This window comes from Chionomys nivalis, chromosome 2, assembly GCF_950005125.1.
Source record: "Chionomys nivalis chromosome 2, mChiNiv1.1, whole genome shotgun sequence".
Taxonomy (NCBI): domain Eukaryota; kingdom Metazoa; phylum Chordata; class Mammalia; order Rodentia; family Cricetidae; genus Chionomys; species Chionomys nivalis.
The window spans coordinates 93046861-93071825 of record NC_080087.1 but is presented as its reverse complement, the minus strand read 5'-3'; the positions used below and the strand labels follow the sequence as shown (position 1 = coordinate 93071825).

The window sequence follows — 24965 nt, the reverse complement described above, 5'->3', positions numbered from 1 at the left end:
TGCCTCCTAGCTCACATTCTCCATGAAGGAAGCTAACCTAGACCTGGCTCCTGGCTCGCACTCTTCATGAAGGAAGCTAACCTAGACCTGGATCGTAGGGAGGTGATGTGAAGTTCTGCACAGCATGGCTACACTGTGCATATAGAGGCACTCAGTAAGTGCCTGGTCCTGTGAGGACAATCTCGTTCACTGGATCACTTCTCTCTGTTTTTTTGGGACTTAATAAACAGATTTTTTTTCCTACTCTTAGCAATAAAAGCAATACGTCAAGAGTCTGGCACATTTTGAAAATGTAGCTAATGATGGAGGAGTTACTTTCATTTAATAAAGAAACTGCCTTGGCCCATTTATAGGCCAGCCCTTAGGTGGGTGGAGTAAACAGAACAGAATGCTGGGAGAAAGAAGCCGAGTCGGTGAGTCGCCATGATTCTCTCACTCCAGACAGACGCAGGTTAAGATCTTTCCTGGTAAGCCAGCTCGTGGTGCTACACAGAATATTAAAAATGGGTTAGATCAATATATAAGAGCTAGCCAATAAGAGGCTGGAGCTAATGGGCCAGGCAGTGATTAAAAGAATACAGTTTCCGTGTAATTATTTCGGGGCATAAGCTAGCCATGTGGGCGGCTGGGTGCCGGGGATGCAGCCCTGCCGCTCCATACTTCAACAAGCTAACGTGAGGAAAACAATGACGTTTATGGTAATCTGCAGCACATGAAGATCCCCGCCAGCATGCAGGCATGTTTTTGATCTTTTACTTTGAGCATGTTTACACATCCCCTTTCCAGCATTGTCTTACTTCCTTTACATACCTGGGTTTTCATTCCTAACTCAATCGAATGGCATGCTTGTTGGAAGCCTAATTCTGAGACTGGCTCTTGTGTTTCAGATTCTCCTAATGTCACTTATCCACGTTTTCCCACTTCCTCATGAGAGTGACCTTGTAGCTCTCTTTGTAGCTATGCATGCAGTTCTGATTATTTCCGGAGAAGCTGAGCAGAGACATTTTGGGTCAGTGTCTGAAGCAAGGCTCTTAGAATTTTTTAAAAATCATATTGATTGTCTTGCCTCTGGAAATACTGTACAAGAGTTCGTTTCCACCCATGTTTTTTGTCTCTTTCCTAAGTTCTGAGAATTAGCTCTATCAAAAGTGTTGCCAGTAACAATGCCAGTAACAATTGCCTCCACACCTCCATATGAGTTACTCTTTCTTCTCAATGATTGTTGCCCCATGACTAATCTTCTGAGAAAGTTATTTTCTTCTTCTACAGTTTAGAGAAGCTGCCCACTAAAATGTTTAGATTTTTAGGGATTATATAGGCCACCCCAGGGTGGTTTGTTTGTTTGTTTAGGTTCAAGCCAGTGAAAAAGTGTAGGTAAGTTACAGCTTCTAGGACCTATTCCAGAGCAGGCAGAGAATCTTACTTCTGAGCTATTTGGATGTGTCTCACTTTGTAGCTTTTTCATTGGATAGTTATTGGTTCAGAGTCTTTGTTTGTTTGTTTTGACTTAATTTCATTATAATTATTATTATTTCTTAGATTAAGACTGGGTCTTAATATGTATGTAACCCAGGCTGGCCTCAAACTCATGTTCAACCTGCCTCAGCCTCTCATCATGATTATGGAAAATGATGTTTGGATAGTAGTAATTAAATTATTTTATCTTAAAATAGGCTGTGATATTAGATGAAAAGGTGAAGGAAATATTATAAAGGACAAAGTACAAAATGCTAGAATAGCAGGGAAGGAGGTAGCTGTCGACCTCAGAAGAAAGGAGATACCCAGACTCCACCCCAGTTCCCATCCCTCCACCCATTTCCTAGTTGTTTGGCAATTATGTAAAATTATTGCAGATGGTACCTATTTTATTGGCGTTAGTGTGTTGTCCTGTGGACAAAGAGGTAGGCTTGCAATAAGGTCACACAGTGCTGAGAGTCTCTTGCCACTCAAGAGTGCTCCATCGAAAGCCTCGTTTCATGCTCCCATCGAGCCAAGGAAAATAATACTTAACTAGATGCTTTAAATTTATTCTCAAGTCACATAAATTCTGTACTTTATTCCCTAATCTTCTTGATTCTAAATAATGAAAACTAAACCAGTGACTTTCACACGCTTTCTGTTGAGCCAGCTCTCTCCTGCCAGAGGGCAGAGTGCTTCCTAGCTCAGTAAGCCTCACAGTGATTAAACTGCCTCTGAGTTTTGTGTCCTATTTGCTCACCCGCCCATCTTATTGCCGTCAGGGGGACCTGGTCGTAAATGCCGGCTTGAGAAATGTTACTACTTAGAATGATTTCCTTTCCAATAAACAACTGTATGAACGATAGAAGAATGTTAGTTTTTTAGATGAGGAGAATGTGTGTAGATTTTCCAAGCCCAATCAAATTGTAAACATTTGTAAATCCTGACTTTATAATGTATAAAGAAAAAAATCTTACCTTATATCCATTGCTTATATCATCTGCATTCTGATAAGTTATAAGATTTTCAATCAAGTTATGAATATTGAATGATAGGGATTTGTCATTTCACAAGCTATTCTAAACACTTGGGGAAAGTTTAGAAACCAAGTGCTTTTGCTAAAGATGTCCTTTCCTCTTCAGCCATATGTTTCCCATCGGCCGCCCTTTGTCAGAGTGACACATGGAAGGATCTATTCGGAAGTGACCTCCTTCTTTGAACACGTGACTCATACAGTCCGACTGTACAATGTACAGGGTAAGGAAACAGCGCAGCTGTCAATCACATAGATGTGGTGGTGGAAACTTACTTTCCTTCCATCTTGTCACAGGGTTAGAAGTTGTTTTAGAAGCAATTGAATTCTTTTTTAAATTGCCTTTGTGTCTGCACTCTGACTTCCAATGTCATGTTTACCTCCAGATGATGGGAATGATGAAGCATTCATCCTTCTATATCAACCTCTTCCTCGTTAGCAATTTGGTAGTTAGGCGTGGTTTTATAAAATAGAGCAGTAGCATAATTACTAGCTAGACCACTATGATATCCTCATGTGCACGCGTGCGCACACACACACCGCACAACTGCCTCTTTAATGTAGAAGGCGGTTAGTGCTTTTGGTTCATGTTTCTCTCTGGTACATTTCTTTAACTAATTTCATGCAGTATCTTTGCTAATGAAAGTGATATGGAACAAGGTTTCATCCTTTTATTTAATCATTTTAGGAGCTACTCAGCTCGAGTCCTAGGCTGTTGACTTGTCCTTCCTTGGAATATGGCTTGTTTTAGTCTTCCAGAGCCCTAATCTTGGTGACCTATTTTGGAAATTCAGAGCTTTTAGGACAGAGTGCTTTTCCAATCACAAATTTAATTCCTCTTTCCAGGTTACTTACCAGATCAACAGCTCTCTTAGAAAAGGTCCTTAGAGATGTGACACTTGAAGACTTGCCTAAGCTGGAAGAAGCTAGGGAAGGGGAAATATTTCTCCCTTGACTGTGCATACAGAGAGAAAATAAGGAGTGCCACCCGCTAGCCGTGAACTGCTGACAAGCATGGATTATTTTCGCTTAAAGGGGAGGACGTCATAGCCACAGAATTTCTATGTAGCCCTTGCTCAGTTTCTTGATTTCATAATCTAGACTCCATTTTGCTTTTATTTAAATTTGTAACTTCATATTTCACTACTTTTGCCCTTTCTTCTCCTAGAACCTTTGGGACTGACACAGTGTGTTTTCTAACTAGCCCATGGTTCCTGGGTTAAACCAGGACATCCTCGAGCACTATGAAAGCTAACAGTAGACATGAACTCGGTGCCTAAGTGCGGCTTCCGTGGTGCGTAGAGTGGCTTCTCTACCTGCAGGAAAGCCGGCAGTTATAGAATAACCCTCTGCCGAGTTTCCCAAAACCTCCAGTAAGTCAGAACCGTGGAGGTGGGCCTTCTCTTTGACCATTTCTAGTAATTCACCCCTGAACACGCTAACATCACATTTTCAACTATTGCCAGCTGTTTCATATTATAAAAAGAAAAATAGCATCACACATAGAAACACTCATCTGGCTTTAGTTTTACTTGCAGGCCTCTAACCCAAGTTACTTGAGAGACTGAGTCAGGTGGGTGGAGGGATTGCCAATTTGAACAAAGGCCTGGGCAAATTTCTGAGACATTGTCTGTAAGTTAGAAAAGCAAACTGGGGATGTGGTCCAGAAGTGGAATGGTTCCCTAGGTTCCCTGGGTGTGTAAGATCCTGGTTTCAGTCCTCAGCGTTGCCTCCTCCAAGGACATCTATTTTACTAGTATATATTAATTGTATAAAGTAAAAGGTTTCATTATGGCACTTCCGTACTTCATATACTGTACTTCAGTCATATTCACCCCTTCTGTTTCTCCCACAGAAGACATCCCCTTGGGTGCAGCCTGGCCCAGACCCATGTCTGATTTACCTTTGTTCTTCCATAGAAGATGTTTCAGAATAATTGCAGAGGCATCGCTTCTGAAATCCTAACCTCATTCAAATCTATTTCCTTAGTTACTTCTGCTTTTATTGAGTCTGCCATCTATGTCATGCATCTCCTGAGTGTTCCTTGGATTCTCCAGGGCCCATGAAGTCCTGTGTCAGGATGGCCTGTGTAAGGTAGCTCCTTCTCTGCTGCTGCTGCTGCTGGTGGCGGCAGCTTCGCCTGCTCTCATAGACCAGCAGCCTACTTGGAAATTAATCGACTCTGACCTGCCTGCTTCCTTCTGCCAAGAAACCCTGCTCATCAGAACTAAGTGGCTGTCATCTTTCCTCTGTCTTTCCCCTCTTCCCACTCCTGGACACAGCCCTGTCCAGCCTGACTGGCAGCTCAGCAGCTGAAGCCAGGGCCTGAGGTCCCAGCGGCTTCTGGCTTCCAGAGTGGCAGCTCTGGCTGACTGTTTGACCGGCAGTTGCTGGCTCTCTGCCAGGGCTCCATGTCTGTTTATGGCTTGCTTCTCTCTCTTCCCTGCTTCATTTTGTCCTTTTATTTCCTAGTGTTTTCTTCCTGGATTGTTCTTCCTTGCGCCCTTGCTCTGGTTTAGGTGCCTGGAACTTAGAGGCACTACCAGTGGGTAGATGTCTCATCACCAAGCTGAGCAACCTTGCTTGTCAGCAGCTGTTGAAGTCTGGGTTTTGACCGAGGCTCCCCTTTCCTCGGCATTCAAAATCTGTTCGCTCTAGCTACTAGATAAATATTTCTAAATCTAAGAGTATACCTTCTTACCAGTTCTTGAAATCTCCAGAAGTCTGGCCTCTAGGGAATGGAGGTATGTCAGTCAGTTAAGAAACAGAGAGCACTCGGAATAGGGCACAAACAATATTGACATAGTTTTAAAAAAATGCAGGCTCTCTGTTGCCTCTAGATTTCTCAATGGGTAGAAAAAAAACAGAGACTGACACAGTTTTGTGCCAATATTGCGTTTTTGTAGCTTAAAACCAGGAGGGTTCAGAAGTGTGACGGAAATGGCTGGCAAGGAAGTACAATGTGAAGGTAACTGAGAGCGCTTTTCTGGATGGGTTTTATTCTAGTTGTCTGGATTAAGCCTGAAGTCAACGCCTACAAACGCCAAGTGACATATAAATCTTGCATTCCCTCTAGCCTTGAGCGTTCATACTTATTTATTCTAACATGGAAGCAGTCGGGTGGGAGATGAGACCTCTGAGTCATCTAAAGGCTTTTCCTCCAAACTGCATTCCCTCTCACATCTGGATTTGATCTCCTTTCAATAAGTTCCCTGCTAAAAGAGATGAGCCACACCCAGGAGAGACTTCAGACCGACCCTCTTCCTGGTCTCAGTGACCTAAGTGTGAGGCCTCTTCTGTCACTGCCTGAGGCCTCATCCCCTGGGTGCTGGTTCATGGAGGTTGTGATGAAATCACTTCCTCACAAGGCTTGTGCTGGAAAAGGGGGTCGTTGGACGTTTAAACTGTAGTAGTTCTAGGTGTTGGGGATCACCCAAATGTTCTTCATCATGCTGCAGTTTGGCTTTCTGGGTAGACAGTTTTAGATGACAAGGCAAAATGCAGAGTCGCAAGGTCAGTTTCTTATATAGAAAGACACATACAGGCAATGTCTACATTTTTGTAGATTCACTCTTCGTTTAATAACTCTTAAAATAACAAAAATATTCTGTAGAAGGAGTGGCGGGGCTGCGTCCCGCCACCCGGCTAGCTTTACCCAAAATAATTACACAGAAGCTGTATTCTTTTAAACACTGCTTGGCCCATGAGCTCTAGCCTCTTACTGGCTAATTCTTACATCTTGATTAACCCATTTCTAATAATCTGTGTAGCACCACGAGGTGTGGCTTACCAGGAAAGATCTTAACGTGTGTCTGTGTCGGGTGGGAGAATCATGGCGACTGCCTGACTTGGCTTCTTTCTCCCAGCATTCTGTTCTGTTTACTCCACCTACCTAATTTTCTGTCCTATTAAGGGGCCAAGGCAGTTTCTTTATTTAACCAATGAAATCAACACAAAACAGAAGACTCCCACATCAATATTCCTCCTCAGACTTAAGTTCCTGAGCTATTTCTATGTATATGCTGATTCTGCCCTCTCCAGTGGCCCATTGTTTACTTGATGAGTATTCATGAATGGAACCTGGTTGGTTTGGGTATCAAATTTCTTCTTAATTTTAATTTTTAGGAATATTTTAAAGATTTATTTTGTATGTGTGCACTCTTGTGTATGCACACACACATGCACGTGCATGCTGGTGCTTCAAGAGGCCAGGGAGGGTGTCAGATTCCCTGGACCTGGTGTTACAAGATGGGAACAAAACTTGGGTCTTATGCAAGAGCCAAACATTCTCTTAACCTCTGAACCATCTCTCCAGCCCCTTTATTACGATATTAAGTAAGCATATGAAGTAATGATTTTCCTCATGGCATCCTCATTTACAAGTACAAATTTATGAGACAGGAAGTAGTGGGATTATTAGTATTGTGTGCTCATGTACATTCTAGGTTGTTACACACTTTATTATTTTTTTTTAGTAACATCGATAAATAGAAAGTGAGTTACTATTGCAGCTCATCTCTTAATTGATAGTCTATGTGAAGTATTCAATTTAATGAAATAATCTTTCTGAAATGTGTGAACCTGATCACACATCTTCCCAATCCTCAGTGTCTGCTCTACTTGCTTTCTGCTCTTTTTTCCTCTCAAGTAACGTTTATTAAGAACATAAATCAAACAACCCTTCCCAAATTTCACAGGCCAGTTGGTCATTATTGATTGTAAAACCAACTGTGTTGAGAGGCCTTCGTATAGTTAGTCACGGCTTTGGGTATTGGACTGCAGTTTCTCTGTTTGCATTCTGCCCAGATCTGGAAAATAATTAGTTCAGTTGAAAGGCTCTCTCTTTCTTAATATCACTTAGCTAGTCACAAAGACCTTGTGTGAGGGCTGGAGAAATGGCTCAGTGATTAAGAACACTGGCTGTTCTTGCAGAAGACCCAAGCTCAGTAACCAACACCCACATGGTGACTCAGAACCATTCTTAACTCCAGTTGCAGTGATGTCACATCCTCGGGCACTGCATGCATGTTGTGTACACACACACAAACACACACACACAACTAAATAACTAAGTTTTAAGAAAAACAAATGTCTTTTTATTATCTCTCTCATGTCCCGTTCAGAAAGGTTCCAGAAGGAAGCATCAAAGGCAATCTTATATTCTAAATCTAAAACTAAGATCTGAAAAAAATCTAAAAATCTAAAAAAATCAAGATCAGAGCAACTGCAGCGATATCTGGGGAAATTCTTTGCTTTTTTTGTCAGATTAAGTAGGAAAACCATCTTATAGCCCACATAATTTAGTGTGATGCCCGTTTGGAACCATTTGGAAGCATCTTCTAAAGGATTATCCAGTTTGTAGGGAAATGACATCTTTCTGGCAATAAAACTTAGTGGGGTTGGGAATTAATTTTTCTTTTCATTAAGTTGACATTTGAAGCTTCCTCCTGTGGTCCTGTAGTAGAGGAGTGTCTATGATATGAGCATATGTCATATTTGATATCGAATATTTACAAAAGGAATAATATAACAAATAAGAAGTGGCATGGCCAACCAAAGCTTCATTTTTACCTCACGCTTGTAATTATTAGACCTTTTTGGTGCCCCGGTTTCCTGACATCAACCACTGCTTGGAAGAATTAGGTTGCTATGGGTTACCAGCGTGTCATGTATGTTTTCACTGGCTTAGGTCCCAAATCTGTTAACTATCTTCTCTCCACCTCCCCACTGCCTCAAGGCTGTGTTTCTCTGGGCAGGTGGTTGTGAATGAGTGAGTGAGTCTGCATGAGCCATGTTTCAGCCTTAGGAGCAATATCTGAACCGCAATATTTTTATCCTGTTTTTGCCAACATATTTTAACAGTACTGTATACGTGTAATGGATCTTGCTAAAAAGAAGCAAGTAGCCGGAGGCCAGAATGTAATGAACTGCTGTCAGGAGTGCGGGAGGACAGACCCGCGCGGCTCAGAGAGGGAGCAATAGCCTGGGCTGATAGAGGCAGCAGCCAGAGCACTTGCTTCTCTCGGAGCAATTCTGAATGTGTTACATAAAGTCTCATTGACTTTATTACACGATTCTTGACTTTCAGAGCTTCAAGATGACCTTCACTTGCTTAAACGTGGGTGGTGTTCACATGGAGAGTGAGGGACCCCAGTCTTTAGTGCAAATCCTTCCTGTCACCTCTGAAATCGACATAACCTTTTGGATTTGTCATCTAAGTTCTTAGGGACTCTGTTTCTTAATCTATAGAAAGAGCATGGGGACAGTTACAAATAACATCAGAGTCCTCAGAAGCCTCAGAAGCACATGAAGTCCCCTGTGCTTGGTTGCTTAGTTCCAAAGCCATCTGCTAAGGATGCCTGAGTCTGGGGGCCTCAGGGTCCACCCCTGAGAACCAAGGTCCCAGGGCTTCACTGGAGTTGTTTTCCTTTCTATAAGAAGATTTGTGAGAATGTTAAAATGGCTTTGCAGTCAATCTCCTGTTTTCCCCCAGAGCTATGTTCCGTATTTAGTATAAGGGTGAGAACCATTAAGTTACACTAGGCAAACCTGGGTAATTAAACATTTTTGGAATATCATAACATGCAGTTGCCTGCTAAGGACTTTTTTTCCCTGTTAATTGGAACTTTTAAAAAATTAAAGTTAGTCACTGTGTGTGGAACCTGATTATTATTCCCCACAGGCAGGCAAGGGAAGTTATTTAAGGGCCCATAAGTACATTCTGGTTGCAACAGTTCAGTCTCGGGGTATCTTGGGGCTGTTGGACAGCAGCTGCTGCACCAGAAGCACACAGCTCCTTCGCAGGGAAGTGACATCCCTGGCGAGCGTGTGTTGACGCGGGGTCCCAGAATGCGAAGCACAGAGAAGCATACTCTTTCAAACTCCTTGACTCTGCACACATCCTAGCTGGAACCTTGCAAGGGTGACAGTTACAGATTCCACCTCATAGGGGCTTTGGGGGACATAATAACTAAGTCACAATACAGGAAGCCTGGTGAATTGGCAAGTGTTGTATCCACTTAAGAGACAGAGCAGGCCGGCAAGTTAGACAATTTATGAGACAAAGAGTGATCATTGGCAGTTAAGGGAGGTGGAAGGTTTGGTGTACGGGGTGAGTTTTGAGCTGCTAGGTCTTGGCAAGACGTCACTTGAATGGGCAGAAAGGAAGAGCGTAAAGGGAGGCTGGTTAGAGAAAACTCTCTGGTCCCTATAAAAATTTGAAGGACTCTGTATCCCCTATATATTTTTTTTTTCTAAATGACATGATACTTTTTGTTGTACATTTAAGTAATTGCAAAGGACTTTATTTTGGTATTGTAAACAGTGACATTTAAAACAAACATACCCACGGGTAGCAATTCATTGCCCAGTCATCCATTTTTGAAAAGCTGTTCTGGTCTCTGGCGGTCAGAGTTACACATCTTCATTTTCTCCTTGCCCTCATATTTGCATTCCGAGTCCCCACCAGATAGACCATAATATTGTGTTTTCATGTGGAGAGTCTTGTTCATTCGTCTACTTTTCATGACTTCCCTGGGACTGCAATCATATCTGTTGAGCACATGTATGTTTCAAATTTAAACGCTCATCCTAAGGCTAAGTGTTGTGCTTTTCTGAACTGAGTTATCAAAACGATGTAAATGATACTTTGCTATTTTGAGAATTTATAAATTTTAATGGAAATGTTTCTTTCAGTGAAGTGTACCTTTTGGTTTCATAAGCACCAAATGCAGAAGGATGGTGTTTATACAAATTAGAAGCTGGTAATTGAAACAGGGTTATAGCCATATCATTAACACTTTAAACTCCTTCTGATCAGGCACTGTCCGTCGCAGAATGTCTGTCAAACAGGATTTGTAGTTAATTATTTTAATGTTCTACTGCCTGTCAGTCTGATTGGCTATCTCTTCTATCTCATTAAAGGCAAACGATTGGAAGCTGTGTTTCAACAAAAGTATTTGTTAATCATCCAAGTCCAGTCAGGCACCAATATTTCAAATTACGTTTGCACAGCACCCACGTGAGTGGGAATGGTTGAGATCCATACTACTTCCTCCCCTTCCTCCCTCTTTCCTCCCCTTCTCCCTTCCTTTCCCCCTCTTCCCGTGTAACGTGGGGGAAATACTGTAGAAGTGGTGGGAAGGGCAGATTACAGACATGTGCCTCCAAGGCAGGAGTGTTTCAGACAGATCAGTGTAGGGTGATTGATGAACTACACCCTTCCTTGAAAGGCACCTGAGACAGGAGCATGTCAGAGAGCTGAAGTGGTTTGAGTGTATTCTTCAGTGCCTGGTGGCTTCGGTTATCTGCTTTTCTCTCCTTGGCCAGGACAAGTCTGGGGTGTGGGGCAAGCACCAAGGAGACTGGGCCTTTGAGCTGTTGTCCTGCCCTCACAGCAGGGCTGAATCTTGTTGATTGTCTTGTGTTGCTGGTTTATTTCAAGATGAGAGCTGTTTGCTGTGTTTTGTTCCTTCCCAGACCTGTTGGTTCATGAAATCATTGTTTTCTTTGCTGTAAAGCAGCCTTTTCTGGTTTTGTTGGGCATCTTTTAAGCCTTCTTCAAATGAGTCATTCCTTTTTTTTAAAAAAAAATATTTATTTATTATGTATACAATATTCTGTCTGTAGGCCAGAAGAGGGCACCATACCTCATTACAGATGGTTGTGAGCCACCATGTGGTTGCCAGGAATTGAACTCAGGACCCTTGGAAGAGCAGGCAATGCTCTTAACCACTGAGCCATCTCTCCAGCCCCAAATGAGTCATTCCTAATTGATCTCATCTTAACCAAATTTGCAAATTTTTAATGCTCTAATTTCCCTGTTTTAGATTTGTTTCTTGTTGTTACAAGGATTATGAAAAGGATAGGCACAAACTGTGGAGACTACTACCATCCTTGTAAGTAGTCAATGCATGATAATAATTATCTATCTCTCATTTTACCAATAGAGCAAAATAATGTACCTTCATTTTTCTGGATTTGAGAGCTGGAGTGAAATTTCCTAAAGGTTGTATTCATGACAGCAGGTGATATCTATTTATATTTACTTGTAGAAAAGGAATCAGTATAAACATTTCCAGACCTGGAAGTAAGCAGAGCCTCAGAGAACAAACTACACACTGCGCTAGATAACTCGGGAGAGGCAATGTAGAGAAAATCATCGCCCACCTGGCAGCTGTGGCCGGGTTGGTTCTGTTGCCCTCTGATATAAATCCAGTTTTTTTTAAAAAACAATATAGTCACAGAAATATTTGCTTTTTGCAAGCAGTATTTCCATGTTAATTCATCATTGTAAGAACTGTCATCTAGGTGTACTGTTGAATTAAACAATGTGTGTTACAAATGTGTATACATAATAGGAAAAAACATTGTTATTGATTCTCTATTTTAAAATTAGCATGCAGACTAATAGATTTCATTATGTCACTTTCGTAAGTACTTTGCTCCTGTTGGTACCACTTCCCACGCCTCTGCTGTTGCTGCTCAGCGCAGCTGTGGGCATCACGGGGCCCTGGGAACGAGGGCATGGTGGACACAGAACAGGATTCTGGCCTCACTTCAAGAATGAACAATCTTTTGTTTATCCTGCTCTGCTTATATATCGCTTAGCTGGCTGGTAGAGATAGTATTGCCAGCAGAACCAGAGCAAACAGTCTTTCCCCTCTCATCTGATGCTTCCTTCTGCACTGTGTAAACAGTATCTTTTAGCCCCTTACTAAGCACTTGCCTTCCCCTCGGCCCCCACCCCTCCACCCACCCCCCCGGGGCCTTGTTTTGCCCTGGAGGATATTCCTCCTAGGCTGTGTCTTGTGCCTGCAGTTGCTGGGACACATCTGGCTCAGGGTTTGTGCCAGAGAAGGAACTGCAGACCATCTGGACCAGAACACTCTCCCCTCTCCTCCTGTTCTCCTTTGCTGGTCCCTCCCCTTCTTCCTGATGGCCCCTTCTGTTCCCCAGGAGCCTGCCTTCCAGTGCCTTCTCTGGCTTTGTTTTCCTCCCCCTGAAGTTCTTTTTTCCCCTTTCATAGTCCCTTCTAGACCTCTGAGCTGTCACTCACTCACACCTAGTACCCACATGAGAGAGAAAATGTGCGATTTCTCTTTCTGGTGTATTTTACTTAACCAGTGAATTACAGATCCACAGATCCACAGATTTTCCTGTAGTTGTCATGCTTCTTTTTTAAAAAACTCTTATTTTTTTTATAACTGAATAAAATTCCATTCTGTGAATGTATCACATCTTCTTTGTTCATTCATCCATTGATGAATATCTAGCCTGGTTTCTGTTCTGCTGGAAGCTTCTCCCCAGCCCCTGGCATCCCTATACCCAAAGAATCTGGAATGTTCTGGTGAAAGTTTCACCCACGTCCCCATCTCTCTCCAAACCCTGCCACATCTCAGAAATTCTGCCAAATAATGACCCCTCCCCCAGAGATGCTCAAGCCCACTCCCACAGGGTATTTAAACTATGCTTCCCCTCCCCCAGAACACCATTGTACTTCCCTCTGGGGGGCTGCAAAATCATCTGGGAACATTTTTATCCATTAAACTTTTTAAGCCTTTTCTAATTCAGTTTGATTCGGTCTGATTTGGATTGCTGCATTGGCAGAGAGACTTATCGGAGTGCAGAAAGTTTTCAGGTCCATTTCCTAGCTATAGTGACTAGGGCAACAATACATATGGAAGTACGTATATCTCTGTCATAGTAGTTTTTATAGTTTTGATAATTTAAATTAGAAATATTCTGAAGATTTCGGAGGGAACTATTCAAAGTCAAAAGCACTTATTTTGGGCAACCGCTCTTGTTGCCCTGACTCTGTTATGCAGTAACGGCTTAGTCCCTCTCAGCTCAGACATGGGCGAAAGGCAATGAGTGAGGACAGTTCCAGCAGAATGCCACAAGATTCCTGAGCCTTGGGGAGGTGCAGGGAGGTCCGGGTTGATGTGGATGTCCCATCTACGGATGAACACCCCTAGTCACTTATGATTAGTACTTTGAATGGTTATGGTTATGCATTCACCACTACCCACTGCAATAAAAACCTGCTCTGATCAGGGTTGAGAACAGCACAAATCGAGGAATATAAACACAAATATTTAGAAGGCAGTTTAGCATGAGTGTTTACCAAAACAACCTAGGGGTAGAACATATGACCCTCTTACTGTGATTTCTGACTATGTTTATAGTATTAGGCATGCGTATCCTTCTGTGGAGCAGATCTCAAATCTAATCAAGAGAGTGGTTGGCATCCTGGCTACCATAAGTGTCAACATGGCACAGCCTAGGTTATTTTAAAGGAGAAGCCTCAATTAAGGAGTTGCCTAGGTCATGTTGGTAATTCATACCAACATGAATTACCAGCTTGTCTGAATTAGTTATGCAGAAGCCCTCTGTGGGTGCCACCATTCCTCAGGCAGGTGTGTGTGTGTGTGTGTGTGTGTGTGTGTGTGTATAACTAGCTAAACATGAGCCAGGGATAAAGTAGAGAGAGCAAGCCAACAGTGGTGTTCCCTCCTGGTCCCCACCTTGGGGTCCTGCCTTCCCTCAGTGGTGGATCATGACTTGCAAGTATAATATGGGAAAAACACTTTCCTCAAAGCTGCTTCTGGTCAGAGTGATTTGTCACAGCAGCGGAAAGGTAATTAGAGAACCCCACAGACAGTCTTGACAAGGGGTACATCTTGCCCGCTGATCAGCATTGTAACGTTCAGGAGTCAGCACTGGCTAGGACCGCTGATGTCTTTTGTCCCCCAGAATCCTATACAGCACCTCCAGTACTATAAAAGTTAGGCATCCGGGAGTTTCCTGGTCAGTTCAAGACTGATTTCTCTTTCTCCTGTAATGGAAGACTGTAGTGTCTTCAGCAATACGATCTTCCCATTTATGTGGGGAGCAACCAAGAGCAATGGCAACGTCTCCCTTAATAAACTATCACTCAGTGCTGCAATTCTAGTTTCCTGGCTTCCACATGTACTCCAGATTAAATACATGCATACACCCCCCCCCGATGAATGAATGAACGAATAATAAAACAAAAAACAGACTTTAAGCTAGGATCCATAGGAAAGGATATGTGACTATTTTTTTCTAGATGGGTACAGGCCAGATGCCCTCATTCTTTCTTGACCTAATCACAGACTGATGGCCTCTTAATAAGATTCTGACTTCTTGCTGGGAAGTGAGCAGGGCTCTCTTGCTCTTTACTCTATGTCCTTTCCTCTCATTGCTCTATCTGATTGGATATGACAACGTGCTCTCTGACTTAGCAGACTCTGTCTCATGGAAATAAATCCGCTCTGTATTTCAGAGCTAATGAGCTGATGTGGAAGGGGCCAACAACTCTTAGGACTGAGTTAGGCTGTTCCACATAAGTCTGGCAAAGACGTGGCAAGAGGCATAGGTAGCAGGCAGTAGGTAGTGGCAATGAGGATGTGGGTGGGGCAGGTGTCACTATGGGCCATCATCATTTTTGCTGCTCAGAACTGAGGCCCTCCTGCCATGCACAGTCTTTACAGCTCTGGATGTTTCTTCGCCTTCAGACCCAGTGCATGGTAAGCATGGCCTCTGACTTTGCTCTCTCAAGGAATATGCATCGTAGGTCACTAACCTAATGCTTTAAAGTATTTTTGTAAATACACATAGCAATACTTATTCGTTTACCACACTTTTAACACACTACACATGTAATATAAAGCCCTTTGGAATCTCTGCCCTCTGTGTTCTTAAGAGAAGAAATGCAGGTGTGCCCACATGTGCACATAGACACTTCCATGCCTCTAGTTATGCACAGCATTGTATTTGTGTCTAATTTCAATCTAAGGTTTATGACGCTATACAAGTGCGCATTCTCCCCAGGGGTCTTCCTGCCTGGATAGACAACTCCCTCATTCTCTTTCTCAGCGGGCACTGTCTGCCATAGCACGATAGTTTTCTAATCATTTCCTTGTGGACAGACATCTGGAATGTTCTCCTGTCTTCTACTCTTAGAAGGGGTAGGCAGACAGCATGCAAATGTGTGCTTCCTGTACTAACAGCTGCGTTCATCTCACCTCTGAAGTGGGGGGAATCACTCTGGGCCTTCTGGAGAAGATCAAGTATAGTCCAGTCAGTAGAAACTGTAGTTTCTACAGTCATTTAAAAAATAAACTTCATTACAAAAAGCTTGCAAATGAAAATCACCAAAACCAACCAGACCCAAAGACTATACATCTCTATGAACCTGTACACGGTTGAAATAGCCAGGGTTTTAAATACATAATAATTTTCTTGGCTTCTAAAGAAAGTAGCATTTTAAAAATAGGACTTGGGGTTTTTTTGTAAAGAGGCTTGGGTGCTGGCAAGCTTTGTCACTTAACTGGATTTCACTAGATTGCCCTCTTGCTGTATATCAGCTCAACATCTACCTCCCTTTCCCACCCTGCTCTTTCTTCCTTAACCCCCTCTCCTTTACTTTACTCCATTCCTGCTCTCCCCACCTGGTGGCTCAAGATCTTTGTAGTCAGAGTTACTACAAGCATGGCTTCTCCTCTCCCAGACCTCTCTTCCAAAGTAACTTCAACTTCCCAGTCACTGATCGCTAGAGGCATGATGATAGTGGTTTAGCCCTGATGGTGTTAGCCTTGGCATTAGCAAGTGACTTGCTCCCGGGCTTAGGGTCAGGATTAAATAAATGGCCCATTCTAGTGTTATTTCATTTGTATTTTAATAAATAAAGCTTGCCTGAAGTTCAGAGAATAAAACAGCCACAGTGATGAGCCTTACAACCAGGTGGTGGTAACACACACCTTTAGTCCCAGTAGCTACACTAGTTTGCCATAGAAACCTGTCGGTAGTGGTGCACACCTTTAATTCCAGCTCTAGAAAGGAATATAAGATGGGAGGAGACAGCTCTCACACAGTCTTGTTCTGAGATTCCTGGAGGCAGGATCGCCGTTTTGGACAGAGGTAGAGATAAGAGCCAGTGGCTGGCTGTTTTGCTTTTCTGACCTTCTAGTTGAACCCCAGTGTCTGTCTCTGGGTTTTTTATTAATCGTGCTAGAGCCTGTGAAGCACACAGTGAGACTGTGTTAACGGAGTGTGAGTGCCTGCTGGCTGTTCTCATGCTCTTAGCTTCTACCTTCAGTGAGCAAACCTAAGCATGCCTGTACGCTGTGAGAGACCCGCATTCCCGCATGTGTGCCCTTGCCCATGCTGCAAGCCACTGTTGCTCTGTTTCCCCAGATACTTTCACTTCACCACAGTCCAGTTTTTTTTCCTCCCCTGTCAGGTCATTTCTGCTTGATGAGGGATAGACTTTTCTTTCTTGACTACTTTTGCTATGCCCAGAGGTTAGAACTGGAATGTAAGGATGGTGTGTGAAATAGGGTGTCTTTGTGAAGCCAATGGACTCGGGGAGAAGACACACCCCTGAGGCTGGACTCTATCTTATCTGGACAACAGCTCCACTTTTACCGTCTCTGATCTTGCTTTGTGTTGATCACAGCGAACATCCTCCATTCCGTTTGCCGCAGAGGGAATGTCTTAGCATTTATTTTCTTGCTGCATCCCAATTGTCTCTTTGCTTGTCCCCTCTTTACAGGGACCTTTAAACCTTTGGAACCATTTTTCTTTCCCAGGATTACAGAAAACTTGTGAGAGCCTAGCAAGCTCTGGCTGCCGAAGCCAGAGAGAACCACTTTGGTAAAATCAACTATCTCATGCCCCTTACGTCTAGAACTCAGACCCACAAGCTTCTCTGGAGAAGCTCAGGGAACTCTTGACACAGGAAATGGAAGGTTGGGCGCCTTCCATCTACTCACTCACTCTTTGAGGACTCAGGTGGACTCAAATGCTTTTATTAAAATTACAGGTTTCATTTTTTTTTCATAATGGATATTTTAAGTTTGATCTTATTTTAGAGCACAATCCTGGTTCAGAATTTAACACCTTGCTGATTTGTGAATTTATATAGGGCTACTTTTAAGGGGCTTGAAGTATATGTTGCCACAGCAGGATCTGAACGTAGTACTGGGCTTGAGAGAGATGGCTTTCTCAATGGAATAATTTATCGTTGCCAGAGGTGACCTGAAATTATTAATTTTTCCCTTAAAGCGTGTTCTTTGTAAATGTTTTCTGCAGAGACATGAATTGAAATTAATGATATTCTCTTGTGTTAAGACTTTATTTCATGTATTCTGTTGACCCCTGAGAGAATATCTGTTCTAGAGAAGCATAGATAAAACACCATTGAAAATCCCGCAGGCACTCTTAGTGGCGGGAGCTTACTTCCTGTCACCGTCTGTGCACCTTCAACCTGCAGGAGCGCCTTCATTCTTGTTGGGATCTAACGAGGGTTTGGGGTGCTGCGAATGGAACTCAAGGTCACGCTTATGCTAACCATGTGCTCTACCACTGAGCTACACCCCAAGCCCGATGGTGCTTATTTGGGTGTCTTAGGCTTATTAGAAGTCCGCATGCATTTCATTTTAGTTTAAAAACATTCTGGTTTCTGTAAATATAATAAATGTAGTATTTGCACCTGTAGTGATGCATAGCCTGGCTCAGAGAAGATTCTACTGTACTCTGTAATACATACACGCATGTGCACAGGCGCCCACAAGTGCAGCCCTACATACGCATGTGCACACACCCAGACGTACACATTAATTTAACGTGTCAGTGGTGGTGGAGGTATTCTTTCTCTTAAACTGTCTGGTCCATAGTTCTGATTATGGCCATTGAAAAAAAAAGTGACCTTTCCCTCCCAGTTCCTGACATCTGTGTTCTGTGAGCTGAAAACGTGAGAGACTGAGGTTGGTGCCAGGTGTGGTGCCTGAGGAGACAAACCACATGTGTCAGGAAGAAGCTCTGTGAGTTCCTTCAGTTTCTGTGGTGGAGACTCCAGCCTATCCCCCATCCTCAGCACCATACTGTTACTCACAGTCTCTGTTGGCTAGTTTCATGTCGGATCACACAAACTGGGGTCACTTGGGAAGAGGGGACCTCAACTGAGGAAAAGCCTCCCCACCAGATTGGCCTGTGGGTAAACTTATGGTGCATTTCCTTGATTGATGGTTGCTGTGGGAGGACCAGGATCACTGCGGACATTGCTGCTCCTCTGCCGTGGCCCTGGGTTCTAGAAGACAGCAGGCCGAGCAAGCCATGAGGAGTGAGCCAGGAAGCAGCTCCCTTCCATGGCTCCTGCTTCAGCTTCTCCCTCCAGGTTCTTGTTTCAAATCCTTGTCCTTCTCTTCATGATGATCTGTGATAGGGACATGCCAGCTGACATAAACCCTGTCTTTCCCTACTTGCTTCTGGTCATAGAGCCTTCGCACAGCAATTGGAACCCCAACTGAAACATGGCTCATAACTTCCAGTGTATTTACAAACACCTGTAGTGCCTGAGCTAGCTTCATCATATCATTTTCCACAAACACCACACACCCCAGACTCCGTCCTGTGACTTGTGGTCACTTCTTGTAAGCAATGGGTCCTTTTTGACTCCTGTGGGAAAGTGGGGGAGAACCTTCTGTACTTAATTTTTTGTCACTGTGGAAGGTGGTGTTGAAGGGTTTGCTAGCAGTCAGCACAGAGGGGGCACTGTGTATCTGTATGTATATATAGAGGTGTGTGCACATGTATGTGAGTGTGTGTGCTTGCATGAGTGTATGTGTGTCCAGGGTAATCAGAGCCCCACAGGCATCAGCTATGGAAAAGGGCTAGGACGGGGTCTCCCCCTCTGCCTCCTCTCCTTGCCGTTCTCTAGAAGACGCTGTGCTAGCTCTCGTCCGTATCCCCATCTCTGCTAAATGTGTTAAAGTTCTTCACAACCCCTCTCTTCTTCTGTGAAACTGACCCAAGGCTTTCCTGAGGATCTAACAATGCAGTTAAGGCAGAGGGACAACAGATAGATGCTAATAATCACTTCAGGTTTCCCCAGAAGAATTAGAAAAGCCAGAGTTCGACACATCTGTCTTTTGTATTGTGTGGTACAGGGCAGAATGGATCATGCCATAGCAAGGGACCTTAAGGACAAGGAAGCTCAGTTAAACTTGACTTAATTTCCAAGGTTCTTTACGAATTATAATCCATAAATATTACTATGTTAATAGAGGTTCCAGTCATAGTCATGGGATCTCCTGTTTCCCAGTGAGAAAGCGACAGGACAGTAATACTCTGTCAATCCAGTATAAACTCCGTGGTTCCTTATTCAAGGATAAGGTTATGACGTCATCCTTGGAGAGAGTGGTACAGGTGCGAGAGGGTTAACCTGCAGAGAACCAGTCTCTCTCTCTCATGTCTTCCTTCCCCTCGGAACTCATTGAGAAATATGTGGTATGTTATATCTCATCCTGTTATGGACTTACATAGACTCTTAAATGTTGTTTACAGTCTGGTATCAAGAAAGAAAAAAAAATGTTAAATTTTTAATACCGTTTCCTATACAAGAAATGGTTAAGAATCAGAAAATAAGGAAATATATGTACATTTGAGAGAAGCTCTCTATACTGTATTTAGTAAATGCAGAGACAAATTGTTTTTGTTAATGTATGCATTCTTTTAAATTTAGGAATAGAAAGGCAGTCGGTGGAAGTTTCGAATATTGTGGACATTCGAAGTGTGCATAACCGTGAGATTGTAATGAGAATTTCATCAAAAATAAACAGCCAAAATAGATTTTTTACCGACCTGAATGGATACCAGGTAATTCTCTATAAAATCACTGTGATGGTTGTATTTGTGTGCAATTTTTGTTCATGTGTTCATGTGGTATATACAGGGATGTATATGTTCATGTGTATAATTTTATAGAAGATAAGTGTCCAATTAATTAATTTTGAGTCATTTGAAAAATATTCCTAAAGTAAAAAACTATTTCTAAATTAAACCAAATTGTAACAGACATTTTTAGATTCTACAGTCATATTTCCAGAGTTAGAACAAATCTTGGAGAGATATCATGTTTTTAGAGTATCTATTTGTAAAAGGTTTTTTGTTTGTTTTTCAAATTGAAAGCTAGGGGCGCGAGAGAGCGCTTAATAGAAGAAAACCTGGTTCAGTTCCCAGCACCCACGTCAGGTGCTCACAACCACTTGTAATTCCAGTCTCAGAGGATTTGGCCTGCCTGCACATGGTACACACACACACACACACACACACACACACACACACACACCATCTTCTTTCTCTCTCTCACACCTATACATACTTTTTAAAAATTAAATCTTTAAAAATGGGTTTTTGATGACTATAAACATTTTGCTAAGACTATATATATGAATCTATTGGAAAGGAAACATAATTAGTGTTTGAAAGGTATCCTTTTTCTTCATAAAGACCTTATATAAATATGTCATTTATTCCTCATGATATAAGATGATATCTTGTAAGTTTTATGGTAATTATTTGGTTCTGTTAATGTTTAGTGAGAATGCACATTTATGCATTCATGCAGGTATATAGAGAAGTATGTGCCACTTTAGAAAAGTGGGCTGCTATATATTTAATCAAAACCATCATACAGCAACTATAAATATAGTAAGAAAATTAATTCTTGCATCTCATTTGTATATTGTTGATTCTTTTAAATGTACTTGAGAGAGCTCTTTGGATTGTTACTTTAATCTTTATTATTTTGAATGTGTGACAGTGTGTCTTTGAATAATACTACTAAAAACAGGACCATATTTTTTAAACATTAGCATTTCAAAAATTCCTGGCTATGAATAGAAATAATTTCACAACATATGCTTTTTACTTGGTCTGATTTTCAACTGGCTATAAGTGGAAAGGGCTGGATAAATTTCCTCTTCTATGATTTCCTGCAAAAAAAAAAATTGTTAAATTTAAACCTTCTCCAGAGAACAGAAATTGCAGCATGCATTCTGATTAGCATGCTAATTCTCTCCAGCCTTTAGGTTTTCAAAGGACACTAACTTTTTCGTGATTTATTTTTCTTATGTACAAAAGAAAGTATTTTCCTAAGATCCCACAGAATTAAGTGTTTATGTGTATTGGTGTGCACATGCGCAAGAAACCCTAGTAAAGATAAATGGCTAAAAATGTGCACTTTCTTTCCAATGATCAAGCAAGATTCTATTTCAAGTCCACAGTGTAAATATCTCGCCAGATGACCCATGGGAATGGAAGTTCTTGGGCAGGACCAGAGAGACGCTGGGCAGGGGGTGAGGAAACAAGAACACACCCGAGGCATCTTGACAGTCCATCAGTGTGCAGAGAGTGGTCTTAAGAGAAATAGAGAATTCTTTGACAGTAACCATCTTCCTGCCCCTCCTGCTGCCCCTCTGTCCCTCTCTTACTGTCCTTCTCTCTCCTCCCCTCTGTCTCTGTCCTGTCTTAATTGCTGTATTTCGTCCCTACAGTTGCCACACATTTGTCTTACCACAAACTGGACATCTTAAAAGATCAGAGCTTCATTCTGTTGTTTGGAAACCAAATGTCTGAAGTTAGGCTGTGTGCAAAGACTCAAGGGAAACACCCTCCCTTGCTGCTTCCTAGCTTCTAGTTTACATATAGGTGATGCCTGGCATTGTTGGCTTTGTGGAAGTGCCACCCCAGCCTCTTCCTCTGCTCACGTGTTCTTCTAACATTGTGTCCGTGTGTGTGTGTGTGTGTGTGTGTGTGTCTTTCTGTGTCCACATTTCTTTCTTATAAGGATGCCATGTTTTGGCCATTTCGATTTCTGAAAAGACCCTTATCTCAAAGTAAGATCAGTTTCACAAATTATAGTTAAATATGAATTTGAAGAGACTCGGCATAACCAGTAGGTGGTGGTGGGGGCTTGTTGGGGATACTGAAGGTAAAATCTGGGACATTCTTAGTCAGGACCGCCCTTCCATTGCTGGGTACTCAGCTCATGTGAACCACTGTATTAACATTCTACCTTTATTATTTTTGAGTTTCATTTTAAACTTTTACAATTTTAAACAAGGAAATGGCATTTTTAAGTGGTATAAGTAAAATCCAGTGATAACAGGATCCTGAGGGTATCAGATGCTTTCAGGTAGTGGCAGCCCCTCAGAAGGTAAAATACTATCTCCTGCATTCAGACACGAGGCTGCAGTGTGCTGGAATTTATAACTATCTCAGTATAAAATAAACAAAAGTAAACACTGGGTTTTTAAACTGTGATATGTACGTTATTATAATGTAATATGTTGGAGGATTTGGTGGCAAGCTCTGTGGTATTTATTAAAACTGATTCAAGAATAATAGATAGTTCTTGAATGGGAATAGAGAGTTATTGTGCTTAGCATTCATTACAAAAGCAGCATGATAGATCTAGATGAGAAATGAATACTTAATACCTTCATAATTTGTTTTATGCAAATATGGGAAACTGTATGACTTCTGCTGGGCATTTTTTATTGTGACTTTAAATAATGCCTGTTTTAAAATCCAGACAAGTTCTACCTTCCACATTTAAAAATTGTCCACTAGGAGCCTTGTGGTTTCTCTGCAAGTGATTTTAAGGAGTGTTTTAATTTTTAAATATTTCATTGCTTGGACAAGAACAGAAGTTATGCCTTTTTCTCTTGGGGAAAGAGATAACTAATCTAATTTATGAAAGTATATCCGTTAATAATACATTTATGAAATGAGAATTGCTTGGTTTCATAGATTCAGCCTAGAAGGACAATGAGCAAATTGCCTCTTCAAGCCAACGTTTACCCAATGAGCACGATGGCGTACATCCAGGATGCCGAGCACCGGCTCACACTGCTCTCTGCTCAGTCCTTAGGCACTGCCAGCATGGCTTCTGGTATGTTTCATAGTCTGCTCTGAAAGCTCTTAGTTCGCAATCTATGATATTTCTGGGGTCACATATACCAGTTATCCTCCATGTTCGCTGCTTTCCTTTAAGAATTAGATAAGTAGCTAAGCCAGGGCTTTCTGAGGACTGTATCAGGTGACTGCCCTCAATCTTCAGATGAACAGGAGACTAAGACAACACAGTTGTGTTTAAAGATAAAGTGTATTTGTTAGTTTTTTTATTGTGACAGAATACCCAAAACAACTGTAGGCAGGAAAACTACAGTTTGGCTCGTGATCTCAGGCTTCCAGCCATAATCGGTTGGCTCCTGACTTTAGCTGTGGTGAGTTGACAACATGGTAGTTATGAAGACGAATGAACGAGACAGGAAGAGGAAGAGGAAGAGAGCAGATCTGAGGTCAATGTTACCTCTCAGACTTTTGACCAATGACCCCCCCTTCAACTCGGTCCTGCTTCATAACAGCTTGTTCAGCTGTGCACGTAGCAGTGAGCTGCCCTTACTGAAGTTAGTTTTGATCTCGTCACTGCTGAGTGGCCCTGATAACTAGGGACCAGGCCTCCCACACAAAGGCTCTGGGAAACGTTTCATGTACAAGTTGTAGCTATAAATTTTGCTAATCTATCATGTTCAGAAATCTGTGTTGAAACCTCAAACTCTAGAAGTTTAGACAGTTTGCCTAAACTTGCAAAAGTGATGTTGTAGTTCAGGCATACCATCTTGTTTCCCTGGATTGTGGTGCCATCACCTGTCCCCTCAAAAGACTCTCCTGTTGAAGGCCTGCTCCCGCAGCCACAACACTATTGGAAAGTGGTGGCTAAGCAGTAACAGAGAAAAGCAGAATTGAGAATGTGTTTTGTGTATTTTTAGTAGCCACTTGGACCTATGATCAAAAGACAGCCTTTCGTCCTGTAGAGTGTCTGGGTCCCCTCCTTCACACCAGGGGAACTTAGTTCAAAGCAAGACCCCTGGGTTTCTATTTAAGTTGTCCTCTGTGAATATCTGCATACAATCATCCTGGTGATATTTCTTTGTCTCTTTGTTTTTAGGTCAAATTGAAGTCTTCATGGATCGAAGACTCATGCAAGATGATAACCGTGGCCTTGGGCAAGGCGTCCATGATAATAAGATTACAGCTAATTTGTTTCGAATCCTGCTGGAGAAGAGAAATGGTGTGAACATGGTAGGAAACACTAACTAGCCTTTCTTGTGTTGCTTCTTTCTCCCCAAAGTTCAAAGTCATAAAGTTAATTCAATTTCTAATATTGAGATGCCTTTATAATAGATTTAGCTTATATTTAGTTAGAATATTTTTCAGTTAGAAATATTGAATAAGAGCTACATTTGGGCCATATTAATATTTCCTTTTCTTTACTATATGGCCAAAAATAATTCCAAGGAAGAAATTTGGGTGAGGTTATTTTCAAAGAAAAGACTAATCTGTTGACCTAAGAATTATAGAAGAGGTGATTTAACTGTACAGTGTATTCTAAACCTTAGTGACCATACCATAGTCTAATGCTGATGGTTTGAAAACAGACTGATTTTTGGCTTCCATATCAGTATTACTCTACATAAAACCCAGTACTTTGTCAATCAGTGGGACAGAAGCTGAACTACAAGTGAGCAACCTGTGTCTTCTCCTTGATATCAGTATTGGTGCCAAAAATGTGCCCCTGGCTTGTGGACCCCTCCTGTTGAGT

General features: G+C 42.1%; 1 protein-coding gene across 1 annotated transcript in view; it reads left to right on the top strand.

Annotated features, from left to right (window-relative positions):
• The window catches only part of Man2a1 (mannosidase alpha class 2A member 1), a 166991-nt gene that overhangs the window by 122787 nt on the left and 19239 nt on the right, over positions 1–24965 (top strand). The window contains exons 16-19 of the mRNA XM_057761917.1: positions 2601–2715; positions 20040–20173; positions 23111–23252; positions 24312–24445. Coding sequence (XP_057617900.1) covers positions 2601–2715; positions 20040–20173; positions 23111–23252; positions 24312–24445 — 525 coding nt within the window. The remainder of the gene's footprint in view (positions 1–2600; positions 2716–20039; positions 20174–23110; positions 23253–24311; positions 24446–24965) is intronic.